This window comes from Phoenix dactylifera, chromosome 11, assembly GCF_051530095.1.
Source record: "Phoenix dactylifera cultivar Ajwa chromosome 11, Ajwa_hap1_PhDact_Kaust_v1.1, whole genome shotgun sequence".
In the NCBI taxonomy this organism is placed as follows: domain Eukaryota; kingdom Viridiplantae; phylum Streptophyta; class Magnoliopsida; order Arecales; family Arecaceae; genus Phoenix; species Phoenix dactylifera.
Window position 1 is genome coordinate 22,236,390 of NC_143200.1, and position 20,653 is coordinate 22,257,042.

Here is a 20,653-nt window from a genome sequence, read left to right on the forward strand (position 1 = left end):
TAGCTGATACGAAGGATGATAAGAGGGTGAAGTGAGAGATGCTCCTTTTAAATAATTTATCCCTCCAGGAAAACGTGTCTCAGGCGAGTTGTCTTAAACTTATCCATCCAATCAAATACACAGAACTTTCATTCCATAAAATAATTTTATTCTTTCAAATTTATCAGATAATTTTTTCTTCTCCCTTCAAGATCTATTCTTTAACTAGCTGAAGCCTTACATCAACCTCTTACTGCTGGTCCCAGTTATCCACGTGTGAATCCTGGCTTTACAAAGTCTCCTCTATAATAAGCATTATCCGCGTTAAAATTTGAAGAGCGGAGTAAAAACTCGGCGATCTTTATTCCCACATGTAGGTATTACGTGCGAGAGCATCGGTACACGACGCATGTGACCTACATGACGGCGGATAAAAGCTAGAGAGTTGACCGGTCAAACAGCCGCCCAAAGTTAGCTCGTGCCACGGGTGGCGGAGAAACGATTCCAGTACTCCTACCCGCTTTGACGGGCAGCTTTGGTTGGCCTATCTATCTCTAACTGACTAACCATCTCCTATTCCAACCCAAGTTATTCCACTTATCCCGCCCACAGGTAGCTCACCACTTAATCATTATTCCCACATACTAATTATCGAGGATATTCCATTATTCCGTTTATTCCCAACCGGAGTCCCAGCTCAGCCATACCTCCCCTCCTCCGCCTATAAAACTCCGTCCGGGCCCCTCCTGGGGAGAAGTAAAAAAAAATCACACGTTTTCTTTTCCTTCCTTCATTCCTGAATCTACGGGTATGGGTTCGATGGCTACCGCTGCCGCGCTCCTCCTCTTTTGCCTGGCCGCGGCCGCCGCCGCCGCGGCCGCGGCGCCGGACATGTCGATCATCAGCTACGACGAGGCCCACGGCGTGAGGGGGCTGGAGCGGAGCGAGGAGGAGATGCGGCTCCTCTATGAGGGTTGGCTCGCGAAGCATGGACGGGCGTACAACGCGCTTGGGGAGAAGGAGCGGAGGTTCGAGATCTTCAAGGACAACGTCCGCTTCATCGATGCCCACAACGCCGAAGCCGACGCCGGCCACCACTCCTTCCGCCTCGGCCTCAACCGTTTCGCCGACATGACCAACGAGGAGTACCGCGCCGTCTACCTCGGCACCCGCCCCGCCGGCCACCGCCGGAGGGCTCGCTTCGGGAGCGACCGCTACCGCTACAACGCCGGCGAGGAGCTGCCGGAGTCAGTCGACTGGAGGGCCAAGGGCGCCGCCGCCGCCGTCAAGGACCAGGGCAGCTGCGGTCAGTTCCCCTACCCCCCCTCCAACTTTTCCCGTCCATCTCCTCTTCCTTCCGGCCAAAGAAAAGTAAATTTACTATTTTACACTTGGCTGGTTCGCGTTGACTCTCGGTTGTACCTACCTTGTTGAGGGTATTCTGGTCTTATCAACCTCCCTGTTGGTCTTTCGTTTTCTTTGGGGTCTCCGTCTCTCGGATTCTCGGGATGGTGCAGGGTAGCTGATCGTGTTCCCTCGGAACAGTTTAATCGATTACTAACAGGCGTCGGATACATCGCCGGATTTCTTGCATCTGCGTTTATCTGGTGCCGAATTTATCGGGCGCATAAAAATTCGCGTTTATTTTATCTTTCAAATCGAAAATTTTGTATCCTGCTAATAGAGATCAATTCTGGAAAATTGGATGATTTTTGGAATTGGGTTCTGATGGACGGTGCATGATGATTGAAGGGAGTTGCTGGGCGTTCTCGACCGTTGCTGCCGTGGAAGGGGTTAACAAGATCGTGACCGGCGATCTGATATCCCTTTCCGAGCAGGAGCTGGTGGATTGCGACGATGCCCAAAACCAGGGCTGCAACGGTGGCCTCATGGACTATGCCTTTGAGTTCATCATCAACAATGGCGGCATCGACACCGAGGAGGACTACCCCTACAAGGCTCGTGATGGCAAGTGCGACCAGTACAGGGTGCGTCTCTTGGCCATTCTCTTCTTTCGACGAAGAAGAACTCGCGTTCTGGTTCTGATTGGTTTCCTTGTTTCGTTCGTGCAGAAGAACGCCAAGGTCGTCTCCATTGACGGGTACGAAGATGTTCCTGTGAATGATGAGAAGGCCCTGCGGAAGGCTGTTGCAAACCAGCCCGTCAGCGTCGCTATTGAAGCTGGCGGCCGGGAGTTCCAGCTATACCATTCGGTGAGCCTCTAGTTATATCACTCGATGGATTTTGGTGCTGTCTTTTATTTTTTTATAGTCTTATTTGAATAAAATCTTCCCTGTTATGATTTAGGCTTCGAGCATCTCTTATCTCGGGGACACTTGATTACATTCATCATGGATTACTTTGCTTTGGAGATTACATATGAAATTGAAGAATTAAAGCATACGAACAAATCCAACGTATACCTTAGATTTTGTTCTCTTTGAATGTGTCGGTGTTATATGATTCAAACTGCTAGCACACATTTTCTTAGCAGAAACTTTATTTGTGGTGGTTTTCAACTTCTCATGTTGTATCTCTATTTCTTGATACTGCTGATACCTATCAAATGACTTCATTCTGCTTTGACTGATTCATTTACATTTGATTAGTTACTTTTAACAGCTTAAAGCCTGTTATTACACAGGGCTACAATTATGTCCATCAGATGAAAGTCAACTTTTCATGCATGTTGAACTCTTTTTCTTGTCTATTAATAGGGAATTTTCACTGGAAGATGCGGGACCGATCTTGACCATGGTGTTGTTGCTGTTGGCTATGGCACTGAGAATGGCAAGGGCTACTGGATTGTGAGGAACTCATGGGGTGGTGACTGGGGAGAGTCTGGGTATATCAGGATGGAGCGCGATGTCAACGCATCGGCCGGCAAGTGCGGGATCGCCATGGAGGCGTCTTACCCCACTAAGAAGGGCCAGAACCCACCCAACCCTGGTCCATCCCCTCCTTCTCCTGTGAATCCCCCAGCCGTTTGTGACAGCTCCTACTCTTGCCCCTCCGGCACCACCTGCTGCTGTGTCTCTGAGTTTGGCCGCCGCTGCTTTGCCTGGGGATGCTGCCCTCTTGAGGGTGCCACCTGCTGTGAAGATCACTACAGCTGCTGCCCTCATGATTACCCAGTTTGCAATGTGAAGGCTGGAACTTGTCAACTGGTAAATAGCTCTACTCGACAAAATCATAGTGCGAAAACACTTATATTGGTTCTGGATTTTGTTTTGTTAGTTCTAATTTTTCTTGGTTGCTTGATGTGAATAAACAGAGCAAGGACAATCCACTTGGAGTGAAGGCTCTGGTTCGCACCCCTGCTAAACTTCATTGGGCATTCTCCGGTGCTGAAGGCAAGAAGATTAATGCATGATAGGTCCATCGAGTCGTTGATGAGGAGAGAATGAAGGGTTCTTGTATTGAATACCCCACCCTTCCTCTCCTTTATGAACTTGAAGCAGAGCTTGTTATTGTCTTGATGATCAGAATAACTCCTGTGCATAGCTATCAAACTCAGAAGTTAGCTGAATCAAATTCAGATGAATCAGATGATGCTGAACTCAGCTTTCTTATTTAGGTAGATATTGATTTGCTCTGCATGCGGATGACTATAAATTTATAAAAGGCCAAACACGGTTGTCCATCTGCATGCCGTGTGTCTACTTCAGTATTCACATAATTATCAACTAGGCAGATAACTAGAACTATGCAGTTGCATTAATCAAACAATATCTCCTCATCTAATAACTGATGGTGATGAGAATTCTTGCCTCTTCTGTCATGTATGTTCCCATATTGTTTGATGCTTCAGCCACTTAGAATGCATTATCGATCATAACTTGTGTGTTTTTTGGCTATTGGCAGGGCTTTCGCTTGTTTGGCCATTATAGTTGCGTTTTAATTGTTGCTAGTTGTATTAAAACAATATTGTTAGAGTGCCTGCATGAAACATAATTGAGGCCTGACCTCTTTTGGCTCCTGAAAGCTCGAATACGAGACAGCCAGAATCCTTGGAATCAAACATGCAATCAGATAAGCTGTATGTATATTCATCGACATGCGCATACCTGACTTTGTTAATGTCTAAAGTGATTATTGACCTTGGGGCATGTCGAAGTGCTGCCCCGACCATACCGAGCAACGGAGAAGAGCCATATATCTTTTATTTAAGCCCGTTTAAATGTAGTTGATGCCTATTAAGAACAAAGTAACGATCTCAGCAACATTTACAACCTATTATAGCTGGTCGGCCATTACTGCACGATCAGAATAGTTAATACTTACCCACATATGTGGCCTAATTACCTTAGGTTTCGATCTGCCTCTCCAAACTTTTTACTATTCTCTAGAATTTGGTTGACTTAAGCATTGGAGGATCCTCAGCTAGACAAATTTCGGTAAGAGAATTTTTTTTTCTTGTATTCAGATTGGCAAGACATTATTTTGTCGGAGATCAGATCCATTTGCCATCAATATCTTTCATCAACTTTTCAACCAATTTTCCGAAGCTTGGAGCTTTCGAATTCTAGCAGCAACAGAATCATCTTCTTTTCTAGTCTAGTCCGAGTTCGGGTTGAATTGGGAAAGTGCATCACAGAGATTGGTGGGCGACGTATAATTAGCCCCGGAGTAAACCAACTAGCCATATTAGCCCTTGTAGCTTCTACATGGTAATATCCCAAAGTTGGCCATATTAATATGAGAAACCCCAAATTGATGATCCAAGTTTTTGTGATGAAACAAAGACTTGTGCCGCTACCTTTTCTGCATTCCCAGTTCCCATGGACAACTGATTCTCTAACCTAGCCAGAGGAGGAGACCTTTGAGAAGAATGAAGTACTTGTAGCCGGTTTGGTCCATAGAGTTTATGCTATTGGACCGATTCTCCTCGATATCTTCTAGGTATTGAATGGCAATAAAATATATCCGCAATAATTTGTGCACTGTTTAGAGTACTCAAACCTAACTCCTCTAGGCTGTTTTGGTGGAAAAGGAGCTCAAAACGACGACAAAGGTGACCTCATGTTTGGCTAATAATCATACTACACGAGACCAAGGAAGGAGATAAGCGGGTTGGTGGGAAAATGAAGATTAAAAGCTCTGCGAATGATGGGCATCCGTAACCATGTGGCCGTCGCCCTCAACCGGCCAGTTGAGTTGTTTTTTTTATTATTTTTGTTATGAAAATGGCAATTAATATAGTTCTAATATGAGTACATTCTGTCAAGTCATAAAAAAATAAAAAGTACAATGAAGACGGTAAATTTATTACTGACATTTAAAGAATCTTTTCGGAATATTGTGCAATAAAAAAGACGACTCAGTCTGCTACCCGATTTACCTACCGGTTGAATTGTCCGTATACGGCATTTTAAGCCCTCCACCTCTGTGAATTTTGTGAGCTCAATTTACCAACAAGCTCCTTGTGACTATGACACCACCACTGCTTTGTTTTATCATCAAAGGATTAGTGCGGCATATCGACCACCTCACTCCAAAATCTGAACTGCTTAAAAAATGGGCACTGTTCCATCATCTGAAACTGTGGCATTAATTAGTAGCTTAGCGGACCACATTTTCCACTGCATCCGAACTAATCATCTTCAGTTGAAGGACTTGCTAGAGTGGTTGGGTTCAAAGGGATCACAGTTACAAGAGCTAATAAGATATACTGCAAGACTTGCAGTGCAGTATAGAATGCGTTACAAACATTACATCCACTGCATCACAATTGAGTCCCATCTGACGTTGCCTACTGATGTCATAAGGATTGTCCGTACGTTTCACACGCAAATGCCTCTTATCATGATTTTGTGGTCATGGCAAACAGTTGGTTGACGCTATTGGACTTGTTGATTCTTGAACGATGGTGAATTTACCTGCCAAGGAATGAAGATAAAGGTTAATTCAGAGTCCTCCTGGTTTTGTGGTTTTGATTCAACTACCATTCCCGACTGTTGTAGCTAGAAATCGATTCGACCGGGGTACTGAATTGGATGAGTCGCTAGAGAGCATGTCGAATGACATTTCACACCGTAGAGGTTGGTAAAAGATCGTGATGTGTCTCTGAGGTGGCAAGATGGTAGTCGATGTGCTGGAATGGGGTAGTTCTATATACACCCCCCCTATTGCTCAGGACACCCCCCAAAAACCAAAAAAAAATACCCAAACTAACCTTTAGTGTAATTACCATATTGCCCTTGAGATTTTCTCATACACCCCCCCTTCCTCCTCCTCCGTTTCGTTTTGAAAAGAAAAAAAAAACCCCCCCTCAAACCCCCCTTAAACCCCTCGATCCATTTACATCGTTTAGGCGATCTTTGAAGGAGATTTAAGCCCCATTCGAAGCATGGACAAGCAACTAGTGATTTGGGACGAAGAATCGGCCGCAAAGGTACGTGTTCCACCTTGTTTCGAAATTTTTTTTTTTCACGGTTCGTGCTCCGTTCGGCACTGGATCGCCGAACAAAAGGCTTCTGTTCGGCTGACCAGTGCCGAACAGAAGCCTTCTGTTCGGCAACCCTCAACCGAACAGAAGGGTTCTGTTCGGCTGCACGGTGCCGAACAGAAGCCTTCTGTTCGGCTGCACAGTGCCGAACAGAAGGGTTCTGTCCGGCTCTGTGCAGCCGAACAGAAGCCTTCTGTTCGGCACTGTGCAGCCGAACAGAAGGCTTCTGGTGCCAAATCGCGTGCCGTGCTGAATTTTGTGCCGAACAGATCCTCTGATTCATTAATTCTTGGTGATAAATTATTTTATATGTAGGGCTATGCTACAACCGAATCGAGTATAATTGGATCAGAATTTGTACTGGATTACACAAGCGAATTTACAACTTACGAGGTATTATAATGTATTGTGCAATTTTGTATTAGTTTAGCGAGCTATTTTTACAACTGTGTACTTACATAAATTGTTTAATGTATAGATCTTCAAGAGTAGAGAGGACTTGTGTAATTGGTGTCGTGAAGCTGGGAGGCGAAATGGTTTTGTTGTTGTAATCAAATCATCTGATGCAGGTACCATTTCTAAGAAACCCAGAATTACGTTAGGTTGTGAGAGGGGTGGGACGTACCGAACCAAAAAAGAAAAGCGAATAAAGACTGCCTGTGGGACAAAGAAGTGTGGATGCCCTTTTGCATTAAGAGGAAAGAAATTGGATACTGCGGATGATTGGATATTACTGGTCGTATGTGGAGTGCACAATCATCCCGCTGCAGAGAATCTGGAGGGGCACTCATATGCAGGGAGATTATCTGAGCAAGAGACGGAATTGTTAGTGGATATGTCGAAGAGTTTGGTTCGTCCAAATGACATATTATCCACATTGAAGGAAAGAGATGCCCTCAATGTTACGACTATCAAGACTATCTACAATGTACGTCAACGGTTTAAGGTTGCAGAGAAAGCCGGGAGGTCTGAAATGCAACATCTATTAGGTAAATTATCAGAGGCTAAATATATTGAGTGGCATAGGAATTGTACTAATACGGATATTGTGCATGACTTATTTTGGGCACACCCTGGCAGCATTGATTTGTTCCGTGCATTTCCCCGTGTGTTGATAATGGATTGCACGTACAAGACGAATAGGTATCGTCTTCCGCTCTTAGAGATTGTGGGGGTGACATCTACTGACATGACATTTTCAGTTGCTTTTGTATACTTAAATTCTGAGGGGGAAGAAAGCTATACTTGGGCATTAGAGAGATTGCGCAGTGTCATAGCTGATGATGTTTTGCCTGAGTTGATTGTTACAGATAGAGACTTGGCTTTGATGAATGCAATTCATAGAGTATTTCCTACTGCTAGACATTTATTATGTAGATGGCATATTAGTAGGAATGTTTTGGCCAAGTGCAAAAAAATTTTCGAATTGAAGGAGAAATGGGATAAATTTATTATGAGTTGGAATGTACTAGTGCTGTCCTCCACGGAAGACGAGTATAATGATCGCTGGAGTGCACTGCAGAGAGAGTTCGGTACCTATCCAGATGCACTACAGTATGTGTCAGATACTTGGCTGAGCAAATACAAGGAAAGATTTGTTGCGGCGTGGACGGATACATGCAGGCACTACGGAAATGTGACGACAAATAGGTATCACAAATAAAGACTCATTTAATTTTAATTTGCCTCAGTTCTTATATCTAACTTTCATTTGTTTACTAGGGTCGAGAGTGCACATGCAAAGCTCAAAAAGCAGCTTGGATCAAGCCAAGGAAGTTTCGAGTCATCTTGGACTAGAATACATGGATTGATTGAGTTGCAGCACAGCTCCGTTAAAGCCTCATTGGAGAAGAGTTTATTGGTAGTGCAGCACAACTTCAAGCCAGCTGAATTCAAAGAGTTGCGAGGTTTCATATCTATAAGTGCGTTAAATCATGTCCTCGCCCAATCGAAACGAGCCAATTCAGTTGGGTTTGATGATTCAAATTGTGGGTGCGCTATTCGACGCACACATGGTATACCATGTGCTCACCAGATTGCGCGGTACAGGGTGGAAGGTCGGCCCATTCCTCTCGACTGCATAGATCCTCATTGGAGGAAACTTGATATTCTGCCTACCCCCCCCCCCGTGCAGCCAATTCAGTTGAGTTGTGATGCAGAGTTAGATTTGATTGCACTACGATTCAAGAAGTTAGATGGGGCTTCTCAATTGCAGATGATCAAGAAGTTACGAGAGATTGCAAGTCCAGATAGTACACCTCTTTTAGAGCCTGCAAAACGGAAGACCGGTTCACGTGGGCGCGCTTCAATGAAGGTTGATACGTCTACTCGACGTGACCCGTCTGCGTTTGAGTTGGTTCTATCTGGACAGGATAGTTATTCACCTGGTGTTGAGAAAGTTACCATCCGCAATCCATCTACTCAGATTCAAAAGAGGCGGCCCAAGCAAAAGGTAAGTACCAAATATTTATTTCCTTACAATAGGTATCACAACGTCTACGGGACGGTCCGTGCCGTGCCGGTATGTCATGTGCCGATACAGGACATGTCGGGACGTGCCGTGCCGAGATGTGCCGATACGGGACATGTAGGGACGTGCCGTGCCGAGATGTGCCGATACGGGATGTGCCGTGCCGAGATGTGCCGATACGGGATGTGCCGTGCCGAGATGTGCCGATACGGGATGTGCCGTGCCGAGATGTGCCGATACGGGACATGTTCTGCCATTGTTACATATTTTCTATCATTTGATATTATTTGCAGGTTTTTCGTATTAGAGCCCAGTCACATACGCCCATTATCTATATTGATGCTATCCAGCATACATCCAGCATACATCCAGCATATCAAGGATGTAAAAGCTGATGGGAATTGCGGATTTAGGGCAATAGCTGACTTACTGGGATTTGGAGAAGATGACTGGGTGCGTGTTAGGAAGGATTTATTGCAAGAGTTGCAATGTCATTCGGACCACTATCGCACATTATATGGTGTGGAAGGGACGATTGCTGAGATCACTCATGCATTATCATATTATGATGATTGTCCACCATATGACAGATGGATGACTATGCCGGACATGGGTCATCTTATAGCATCCTGCTATAATGTTGTCCTATACCATCTCTCGTTGCAACAATGTCTGACCTTCCTACCTCTCCGTTCTGTGCCAGTACCTCTTCTATCCCGCAAAGATATCGCTATCGGATTCGTAAATGGAAATCATTTTGTTGAGGTACTACGTTCACAACACTTGCGAATATTTAATTTTGCTTATTTAATTTTGCTTATTTATAATTTTGTAGCTATTAATATTTTCTTATTTCTAATTTTGAAGGTGTTCTTGTTGCCGGAACATCCCGTTCCGCCAGTAGCGACCAACTGGCGAAAATATCATCTTCCTTGTGCTACCGGATGGGAAAATTCATATGAAGCACGGATTCAACAGTTCAAAGAGAGCATCTCACCTAATGTTATAATTAGCGAGACAGTAGAGTTAGATTGATTATTTATATATGTACAATTTTTGAAAGTTGTAAATTTTTTTGGGCTCTTAGAGTCATGTACTGTGAAACTCCATCATCAACTGGGAATACATATGACGACTGTTGTTTCCGTTGAGATTTCAGATGTAAACAGAAACATACTTAAGAGCTGGTGGGAGCAAACAAATCAAACAGGGGAACTAATAGACCTTTCTGATGTACAAGAACTTAACGGTGACAAGCTTGAGCAGATGATTAACACATTTGTTGGAAAAGAGGGCTCTGTGATGTTCTTGGTTAAGAGGTTAATCGGCTGCCCTCTCCTTGCAAGGCCAGGTCTTGCCACTGGCACCCTCTTAGGCTTTGCTGCCTTTTTTGGAGGGGAACTTTGTCCAGGGTCAGCTTTGATTGGAACAACATTTGGAGGTACCTCAGGGGGAGGTGGAGGCAGAACATCAGTCGTATCAGATTCAGGGTCAAACCCCCCACGGGACTCCATCTCCTCAGGGGGAGGTGGAGGCAAGACAGTAGAGTTAGATTGATTGTTTATATATGTACAATTTTTGAAACTCCATCATCAATATAAATCAAAAAATATCTGTCTTCGCATTGTTAGATTGATTGTTATGTGCACTGTTATATTTGTGTAAAATAGAACGGGCCAGGCTTTACAAAGATTACACGTAAATGTACCAAAAATATATATTTTTCATTAATATCAAAGGCTTTACAAAGATTACAAAGGCTCCATCATCAATCCCTATGACGCCATCGTCGACGCGTGTACTGCTGTACGTCCGAATGAGAGGGTCCTGGATCCGAATGAGAGGGTGCTGTACTCGGGCCAGGCTCATCACCCAGAAGTACCAGATGCATCTGAGAAATAGCATCATATAGGTGCCCGGCACCTAGTGACGTAGCCTCTGAGGGACCCATCCGTACAATGTCGGTACTGATACCGAGTGCAGCTGCATTACGCCGCCGGTGCATGTCAGCATCATCATGACCTCCCCTAGCTCCAGAATGAGTACTCGAGCGCAGATGAGGAGGCTGAACTGCAACGTGCGTGATACGGAGATACCACTCCATGTATCCCGGTACGCTGTCTGATGGCCGGGTAACTGGGTGGCTCCTGCTCGCCTGGCTCAGCACGTGGTCCTCCCACCGCTCCCAAAGCTGATCCATATAGGAGTAATGTATCCGGTACGAGCCTGCTGTGGAACCTCTGTTGGCTCGCGTAGGGGCTAGTGGCGCTCGAGGGATGGTCTGAATACGACCAAACTGTCTAAGAACCCTTTCTGGATGATAGGGTTCTACGATATCAAGGCACTTGATGGAGCCACTAAAAAATGCGACGGGTATATATGGGCGATCTCCCCGAAGTCGATGATGGGGATCCCAAATAACCTGTAAAACAAAAGGTCCATTTCAGTTTTATACTATATCGCATATTAAATGTACTGACAAACACAAGCAAATGGTAATATGATACGTACCTCATCGATGCTCAAAAGGTCCAATGACTCACGTAGAACCACTAAATGGTCCATCGTGGTACGGGATGGAGTACCGGGCATCCAGCGGTGCACGCGGGGACTGGCATCAGTATACTCGAGCGACGGGTGAGGACTGAGTGCTGGAAAATGCTCATAAATCCATGCCTGCAGAAGCGTCATATAACCACTGATCTGTCTCACTGATGACCTCGACGCAATCCCCAACTGCCGATACAAATATGCTAAGGCAGCTGTACCCCAGGCATATGTGCTCACCCTATCCAGATCCCGCAGTAAACACAGATACGCTATAGGCACCCTGGTCTCACTCTTATCAGCAAAGAGTGTGCAGCCTAACAAAAATAACAAATAGGCTCGTGCTGCACACTCTATCCTCTGCTGCCTGTCTCTATCAGATACAGAGTGAAACTGAGTCCTCAGCCACTCCATCCTCACAGACTGACCGCGCGATGACAGTACCTCCTGACGCGCGTCTCCAGCTGACACCCCCAACAACTCCACAAGTAGCTCCTCAGCATCCCGATCACTCATCCTCTCAGGAGAAACTGATACTGAGGAACCTGCGACAGGAATCCCTAAAATGGCGGATACAACATCCAACGTGATAGTGATCTCGCCAAATGGTATATGGAAGGTGTTCGTCTCGGGCTGCCATCTCTCTACGAAGCCCGAAATCAGAATCTTATCGATGAATCGATAAGAGCACTGTACTAACTCTACGAGGCCCGACTGCCTCAATAGTGCTCTGAACCTGGTATTTGGTTGGTTTGAAGACCACCACTTCCATTCACCAACCTTGGCAGTATGGTTCATGCACTTTAGTGGAGCTCATTCCTGTAATATAAATGTATAATTACTACTACTTTATAAAACATCAATAAACAAAATATAATGCTATAACAAATAAACAATACCTGTTGCCTCCAGATGGAAGCTGCTATATGCGTCCTGAAACTGATCAGGACGGGCTCATCCTCTGGACCTCCTGGACATGGTCCAACGGACTCATCGTCTTCGCCCCTAGCGGGCATATCATCATGCTCTGACTCAGGAGAGTCCGATGGCATATGAGCAGGCTCGGGAGAAGCAATCCTAGCACGACGTCTCCTAGCTGACGCCGTAGGTCTAACTCTGGCGGGACGGGGATCCATGTCTGAAAATATAGAAATTCAATGTTAGGCTATATCAAAGAAAATAATTCAATTGCATACATAAATGTTCGGCACAAAATTCAGCACGGCACGCGATTTGGCACCAGAAGCCTTCTGTTCGGCTGCACAGTGCCGAACAGAAGGCTTCTGTTCGGCTGCACAAAGCCGAACAAAAGCCTTCTGTTCGGTTGAGGGTTGCCGAACAGAGGGCTTCTGTTCGGCACTGTTCAGCCGAACAGAAGGGTTCTGTTCGGCGATCCAGTGCCGAACGGAGCACTGGAGGCGGGGGGGGGGGGAGCTACCTCGAGGTGGTCGTGGAGGCGCCGGCGAGGTTCTCGTTGCTCGGGAGATGGCCGGGGAGGTGGTTCCGGGAGAAGCCGGCGAGGTGGTCGGAGATCGGGAGAATGCCGGCGACGAGAGGGAGAAGGGGGAACGGGGGGGTTTTGGGCGTTGGCGAGGTGCACTGCACCGACCGGCGACGAGAGGGAGAAGGGGGAGACGGAGGGGGTTTGGCCGCCGGCGAGGTTTTTTGGGCGGAAGGGTTACGGGTGTTTTGGAGGGGAAGAGCGGGGTGGGGGGGGGGGTTTGGGGGGTGTAGAGAGCAATTTAGGTGAGGGGGTGGGGAGGGTGGGGGGTAATTTAGGTATTTTTAATTTTTTAGGGGTGTCCTTAGCAAATGGGGGGGTGTAGAGAGTATTTATTTTTTTTTTAATTTTTTGGGGGTGTCCTGAGCAATAGGGGGGGTGTATATAGAACCACCCGCTGGAATGGCGATGGTTCCAACTTTGCCATTCCTCATAATTAAGATGGTGTTGGAAAGAGAAAACTGTACTCGATCTTCACTCTAATATTGGATCCGATCGAAAACAACAAAAACAAAAAAGTTCTCTTATTAGAGAGTGTTCGATGGAGGATTCTCCGATACTTAAATCAAATAAACTCTCCAAAAAACAATGAAAGTATCGTGAAAGTGGCAAAAGGACAATACAAAAAGCATATGAGGGCTCAAGAGTACTTAGGTCGAAGGTCCTTCCCATTGCAGAGGAGTTCGAACGTATGGATAGGCCGTCTTTACTCTTTAGTAACCTATGGCATATGCCCAGAGCCATATGCGGATATTTCACTCAAGCATCATTCTCTATATATTTTGTCTGGACGGTTTAAAAAATCACTCGCTGGTCAAAGTATCACCAGCTGAGGAGGGATTTTGAAATCCTGGTTATAAGACTGGATTTTGACCGATTGGTTGGGAGCTTGGCAGCGAGCTTTACTTGAACGAAATACCGGCTCAGCAATGGGTGGGCTACCATCAACCATGTTTGGGAGCCTCTTTCACCGGGACGGGCAGCGGAGACCACCACCACAATATTATTCGCATTTTCTTTTTTAAAGCATCATTCTACGTACTATTCGCATTTTCTTTTTTAAAGCATCATTCTACTATTCGCATTTTCTTTTTTAAAGCATCATTCTACTCGCGAGTCGCGACATTGTCCGCCGCTATTTATTCGCCCCATTCTCCCTCCCCTCCCACCATCGCCACTCTTTCTAATCATCCCTCTTCGTCCAGTTATAATCCAGAACAAAAAAACCTTTCAGCTTCTCTTCCACCACCTTTATTTAACTCCTCTCCACCGTGGTTGCCACGGCTTCGCTATAGGATCATTTGTCATCAAGCAAACGAAAACTAAGATGGCAGTTGGAGAGTGCTGCTACTTCCGTATAAAACTCCTCCTCCTCCTCATTTTATTCCTCCATAGATCTTCCTTCCTCCATGCCCACTCCAGCACTTCACTCCAAACCCCGCAAAGAGAGACCATAGAAATCGGCGTCGGCACCGGCTCTGGCATCGGCGGCGGCGGCGGCGGTGGTGGTGGCGGCAGAGACCCCCAGCCATCTGACTTCCCCAACCCGAAGCAATACTACGCCTACATGGTAATCCAGCGCTTCAAGAAGACCATCACCTGCGACCCCAACAACGTGACCGGGACCTGGGTCGGCAACCTCCCCTGCACCTACCAAGGATTCTACTGCGAGGCCCCGCCGGACTCCCCCAACACCCCGACCATCGCCTCCGTCGACTTCAACGGCTTCCACCTCTGCGCCCCGACCATCGCCGGCTTCATCGACCAGCTCCCCGACCTCGCCCTTTTCCATGCCAACTCCAACAACTTCACCGGCACCATCCCCGATCTCACCCCCCTCCAATACTTCTACGAGCTCGACGTCAGCAACAACAACATGTCCGGCTCCTTCCCCGGCAACGTCCTCCCCCTCGCCAACCTCACCTTCCTCGACCTCCGCTTCAACCTCTTCGCCGGCACCGTGCCTTCCTCCATCTTCAATATCGCCCTCGACGTCCTTTTCCTCAACAACAACAACTTCAACCAACCCCTGCCTGCCAACCTCGGCTATACGACGGTGGCCTATTTAACCTTGGCCAACAACGGCTTCACCGGCCCCATCCCGAAATCCATATCCAAGGCCGGGAGCACTCTTCTCGAAGTGCTCTTCCTCAACAACCGGCTTTCAGGCTGCCTGCCGTATGAGATCGGATTACTAAGTGAAGCGACCGTGTTCGACGCCGGATTTAATCAGATAACCGGGCCGATCCCGCTTTCCTTCGGATGCCTGCAGAAGGTGGAGCAGCTGAACTTGGCCGGCAATTTTCTCTACGGGAACGTGCCGGACGTCGTGTGCCGGCTTGCGAAGACGGGCCAGTTGGCCAACTTATCTCTCTCGGGGAATTACTTTACGTGGATCGGGCACAGCTGCTGGGAACTGGTAAAGAGCGGGGTGCTGGACGTGCGGCAGAACTGCATACCGGGCTTTCCCGAGCAGCGGCACCCGGCCGAATGCTGGTGGTTCTTCGCGCAGCCCAAGCACTACTGCCCCTTCTTGCACTTCATTCCTTGCGAGTGCCCCGTCCCGCCGGCAACGCCTCGGACGCCGGAGGCCATGCAGCGGCAGGCGGAGGCTCCGCACCCGTACACGGCCTACAAGGCGCTTCACCGGCGGGATGGCAACTAATATGGATGCTCTGCTGGAATTATTTTCTCCATTATGGTCATGGTTGTATCCTTAATTAACCGTCAATAAGAAGAGAGAATACGGCCAGGAAGCACCAGTTAATGCGACCTATTCTATGATTTGTTGTACTTAATTTGAAGCCGTGACAGGTTTGTTGCCGTCTGTTTGTATGCGAGGGGAATTGTGGAATGGAAAAGAATGTTTGTGATTTTATGTGCTAGAAACGCACACGGGAATGTGTCTTAAACAAGTGCTTAGTGTCCGCGACTTTATGGATCGCGAAGGACGCAACATTAATCATTCTTGATGTGAGCTGTTCTGATGTTTCGGCTTCGGTAGGCCGTCAAAGTCCGAGGGAAAAGGTTGTTTAGGTTTAGGATGAGGGATTTGAGCGATCCAGTTTGGGTGAGACCTGGATGCCTTTATGTTGGGATATGAAGCAAGATTTTATGTCTCGGTTGGACGAAGGATAATTTCTGTTTATATAAGAAAATGGAACCGGAATAGGAGCGATGAGGAAAGAGAGAAATAAATAAATAAATAAAATAAAAGAAAGAAATGAAGAAAAAAAAAGAAAAAAAAAGAGAAGAAAAAGGCAGAAAGAAAGAAAGAAAAAGAAAAGCAAAAAAAAAAAGGTAGAAAAAAAAAAGAGGAAAAAAAGGAAGCGAGAGTGACATTGTTTAACTAGTGGGATGAGTGAACGGGATAGTGGGGCATCCTGTTCTATAGAAAAATGAGGATACATGTGTCCCACAAGAATTTGAATCTTGATTTGTCGGTTCGGAATTTCGTTGAATTCAATATAGCAAAGTTATTGACGGCTAAATTTTAGTTTGGATAATATGATCTTTAGATATTTAAGAAAAAGGACATGGGAGCACGGATTCTTTATAGCGGCACATGGCACCGCTATATGCTGTGCAGTCTGAATGGCCACCATCAAGAAATGGATAGTCATCAAATAAGACAGTCCATAAGCGTATACCATGTATATGTATGCGCTATTTGATAGCCGTCCATCTTCTAATAGCGACTATCTAAGGATGCATAGCACTCTACGGTGCCCGGGCCATTGGAGCAGGGGAGTTTGGTTTTAGAGGATGTCCATTTTCGTTTTGATTCCCATTACCGAGTAACCGGTTTCATGACTCAGTCCAACCGGGCCTTCGGCCCAAATAATGGAGAGGATGGGTATAAACTAAACGGTGGGAATAGAACCTCTCCCGGGCCAGCTCAACTTAAAGAAATTAAAAGTCACTGAAAGTAAGCCACTACCCATCGAATCAAGCATATAACCTTTTGGAGTGTGTGAAACTATAGCTTTGAGAATTTGATTTCAGATGCTTGTTTTACATGAAAATGATGCATATATAGAGAAATCGCCATCGAATTATTTTTATCATATGTATCATTTAAACATTGTTTGAATAGCTCACAGACAAGAACAAAGTAAGTGGAAAAAAGTTAAAATATTTTGTTTACGCATTTGGAACTGGATTTCCCTTTCCATGTCAAATTCAATCCTTTTGGATGAATTGAGAATTTGGGTTTAGGTGTATAGGTTCAATTATGGCAAACAAGTAAATGAAAGCGCTCCATTTCAATCGAACTTGAGTTCAGACCCCTCCTCAATTAGGAGAAAATAAATAGATCCTTGTGTGAATCATTTATTCATTGGAGCGTTTGTTTACAATATGAAATTGAACAAGTTGGGAGGATGGACCAAGTGCGTTTGGAGGACCACCCACAATGAGGTGAGAGTGCACTCCCTTTTCTGACGAAGCATGTTTTATGCCATTGCGATAGTGCAAAACTAGAGAAAATACTTCAAATCAAATAGCTTCTTTGAGTGAATGATTAAGTATGATTGTGTCACGACTCAGATGGTTTCAAGAGCATCTGCACCATCCCCATCAATAGACAATAGATTGTGGTGCTTGTGGTGGGTGATGAAGATGCCTAGGGATGCCTAGGGATGATGCATCCTCCACTTCTCTGGAAAGCTTTCCATTGACTTGTAATGCATACACATCAAAATCAGAATTGATATCACCAGCTTGATAGAGTCTTCAAGGTTCTACAAGGTAATGAATTTAATGAAGAATAATCCTAGGATACAGTAATTTCTCCCTTCCAAGAAAGGAGTCCAAGACCACAATGGATAGGTGCGAGATCTTGGAAATCTCAGCAGCTATTAAAAAAAATTAAGATTTCCCAGCTCTTGATTATTATGATAAACACTTATTAACTATTGTATTAATTTAGTGATTGATTTAAATAATTAATAACTAAAGTATAATTTAAGAATTCTAAAAGGTGGATTAGCAAATATTAGCTGATATTTTAATATCATGCTGGCCATATATTGGGCTATATCGGTTTGACATAAACATAGCCTATGTGTATATTATACTGTATCGATACGTGCTTATTGTAGATACAAACCAGTATATCTACCAAGATATTGAACGAGATAAAAAAAAAAAAAAACCAGATGAAGGTCATATAGCAGCTTTGATACCCAAGCCAGCAATGCGAGCATATTTCTCAGATGATCATGCGGAAATGCAGTGCTTGGCACTGCTTATCAACAGCAGGCCCAGTAACATATTCAATGTTGACGCCCAACATTCCAAGCCGGGCCCAGCATGGCTCTTGACCTCGATCTCCTCAACTCCTCTTGCCTCTATGGCCTTTCTCCGGACCCGCTCCGCTCCTCCTCCTCCTCCGTCGGCTCCTATAAAGAAGCAGGACGAGGACGATGTCGTCGTGGTCAAGGCGAATGAGACCTCCCAAGAACCCGGATCCTGTCCCCTTTCTCTGCAAGATTGATGTCCTGCACAGTTCTCATATTCTCCCTCCATTTAAGCTCTGACGTCCTCGACAGGTGGTTTTAAATCTATTTAAATATAATCACAAGTATCACGATTGGCTTGTGGTTAGCCTTGATTGATCTGTGCTGCAGTATCTCATAGTCCATATACTTTATAGATCGGGTTCGAATCTGATATCATTTGCAACAACCAGCACCTCAATCAAAATAGCTAGCCGAAAGGTATTATTTGGATTTCTTGATCCTATTAAGTACCAAAGATCTACCGAGGAATAACAAATGTGAACTAAACACACGCCCAGACTGATCCTCACATGGACACTTCTGTTTAATGATAAAAATAACACAACAAGAATGATGACAAATAATAATATCTCAAATTCAGCAGAGGTTTCTTGATTTATAGAAAAGCAATCCGAGATTTCTAAATAGTTTGGTTAAAAATATAGGACTATATTTGGTATATTGAATGAAAAAGGAACTCATCAACCGGAACGAACCTATGATGCTTGAGAATCCAGTGGTTTGGCAGGTTGGTGTTTTCTTTACTCCATCCCTTCTGATGAGGACACTTAATTGGGTAGGGGCCTTTCCACTCAAATCTCTCGACTGATGAATAGTATAGTGAATAGAGATTCATGCAATGTTGTCTTTAGTTATGTATTTGTTAGTTAGATTCTTGAATCCTCTTTGAAGCACCTTGTGGATAAGTTTAATCTTCTGCCTTTGGTTCTATATGTTCATGAATAACATAACATGAAGTAAACAATGAAATGAAATCTTGAATCAGATGTTGTTTCATCTATGAGTGAGCAAATAAAGATTCTTAAATAGTTTGGTTGGAAGTATGCGAATACATGTCGGTATGTTTAATAAAAATAACTCGTTAACTGGAACAAACTTATCATGCTTGAAGAAACCAATGAGTTTTATTTAAGATCGAAATATGACTGGCATGATCAATAGACATGTTTAAGGAAACCGATGACTTTGATCTAAGAACTATAATCAAAAAGACTTTCATCTAAGAACTAAACATATACTGTATTATCTAATATTTCAGGTTGTTTTATGGGCATGCTGATGTAGCCACTCAACCTAGGTAGTTTCACTGATTTAATATCTTCATTTTGAAGATATGCTTGAAGGAGTTAGTTGTGTTGAAAATGTTGGATTTCCTGTTTGTAGGTAGGGTTGGTATTAAGATATCGCATTGTTGGCTTCCTTCATGCCTAAATTTGCATAGATGTAGGATAGAAACTATGAATAAATTAAAAATTATGATGATTTGTACTGAATGATTTGTGCATAATTGTTTCACAGTTGCAAAGATAACAATAGCCTTGTATGTACAAGTTGATGTTGCGAATGGTACATCACTTGCCTCCTATGGATGTCTTTGAGGATGGACTTTGCTTTATGTATATAACATGTATCTCATGTATATCCTCATTTGATTTCTCCAGGTTGTAGATGAGTTGTGTAACTAGCAATGGAGAATGGGTGCTGAGAATTGATGACTAAACCAAATTGATGTGTACCGTACCAAACTGATGACCACCATCTATTTTTCTTAATTTTTCTGGTAATCATCCAAGACTATTCAATACATTGCCTTCTAAGATATCATAATGTTCCTAGCCCTCTTGGTCATGCGCATCTTGCATGTTTTGGCTACTTTCTGTGCACTATCTATAATCTGTCAATGCATGCAAGGACTTCTGAAACGTTTAGATTCTCCTGGTACTACGATCAATTCATATGCCAGCAAATCTTTTTGTTTGGAAGCATTATGCGCATACATACAGAAAATCATGTAAGCAAGCATACTGTTTGCTCTGGTTGTGATAAACTTAGTGGTTCATATCCACACCTATGCATGCACTTGCCCAAATTTACATGATTTTTCTCTATGTATCTTATCAAGTTAATCACATTCTTTCTTCTCTTGGCGAAGTCATGCTTCTGTAACAGCCCGGGAGAGAGTGGTATTCCCTATGCATAGTCAAATTAGTCAAAATGTTCATGGCTGATTTATTAGTTCCTCCTGTTTTCTATTCTTCCAAACTGCATAGGTGAGTCTCCTTGATCATACAGTTGGTTGTTAGTTTCCAGATTTTTCGTTCACTGGAAACAGAATATAGCAGAGAGAGCAAGGCATGGCCTTGTAAAAAGAAGTTACTGTTTCGTGTATTCAATTTTCATGATGG

At 44.6% G+C, this 20,653-nt stretch overlaps 3 protein-coding genes and 1 long non-coding RNA gene across 5 annotated transcripts; all 4 read left to right on the forward strand.

Annotated features, from left to right (window-relative positions):
• Nucleotides 1–716: 716 nt before the first annotated feature.
• On the forward strand, nucleotides 717–3,649 carry LOC103714409 (cysteine proteinase mucunain-like). Of its 2 annotated transcripts, XM_089926143.1 has the most exons (6): nucleotides 717–1,285; nucleotides 1,732–1,967; nucleotides 2,052–2,192; nucleotides 2,697–3,146; nucleotides 3,254–3,348; nucleotides 3,383–3,649. In XM_089926143.1, exons 1-6 carry the CDS (start codon nucleotides 790–792, stop codon nucleotides 3,384–3,386), a joined length of 1,422 nt encoding a protein of 473 aa, XP_089782269.1. In that variant the 5' UTR covers nucleotides 717–789; the 3' UTR covers nucleotides 3,387–3,649. The 2 variants fall into 2 exon arrangements, with proteins under 2 accessions (XP_089782269.1, XP_008799878.4); XM_008801656.6 differs by having other exon boundaries at nucleotides 722–1,285; nucleotides 3,254–3,649.
• A 1,851-nt stretch (nucleotides 3,650–5,500) lies between these two features.
• LOC149751652 (putative protein FAR1-RELATED SEQUENCE 10) lies at nucleotides 5,501–8,957 on the forward strand. The gene is made up of 3 exons (XM_089926145.1): nucleotides 5,501–6,373; nucleotides 6,743–6,820; nucleotides 6,906–8,957. Exons 1-3 carry the CDS (start codon nucleotides 6,329–6,331, stop codon nucleotides 8,088–8,090), a joined length of 1,308 nt encoding a protein of 435 aa, XP_089782271.1. The 5' UTR covers nucleotides 5,501–6,328; the 3' UTR covers nucleotides 8,091–8,957.
• A 313-nt stretch (nucleotides 8,958–9,270) lies between these two features.
• LOC149751653 (uncharacterized) lies at nucleotides 9,271–10,171 on the forward strand. The gene is made up of 2 exons (XR_016397920.1): nucleotides 9,271–9,662; nucleotides 9,765–10,171. It is a non-coding gene; the product is annotated as an uncharacterized LOC149751653 (long non-coding RNA).
• A 3,900-nt stretch (nucleotides 10,172–14,071) lies between these two features.
• Nucleotides 14,072–15,821, forward strand: LOC103714422 (uncharacterized protein At4g06744-like). The gene has a single exon (XM_008801667.6). It carries the CDS (start codon nucleotides 14,273–14,275, stop codon nucleotides 15,608–15,610), a length of 1,338 nt encoding a protein of 445 aa, XP_008799889.4. The 5' UTR covers nucleotides 14,072–14,272; the 3' UTR covers nucleotides 15,611–15,821.
• Nucleotides 15,822–20,653: the final 4,832 nt, after the last annotated feature.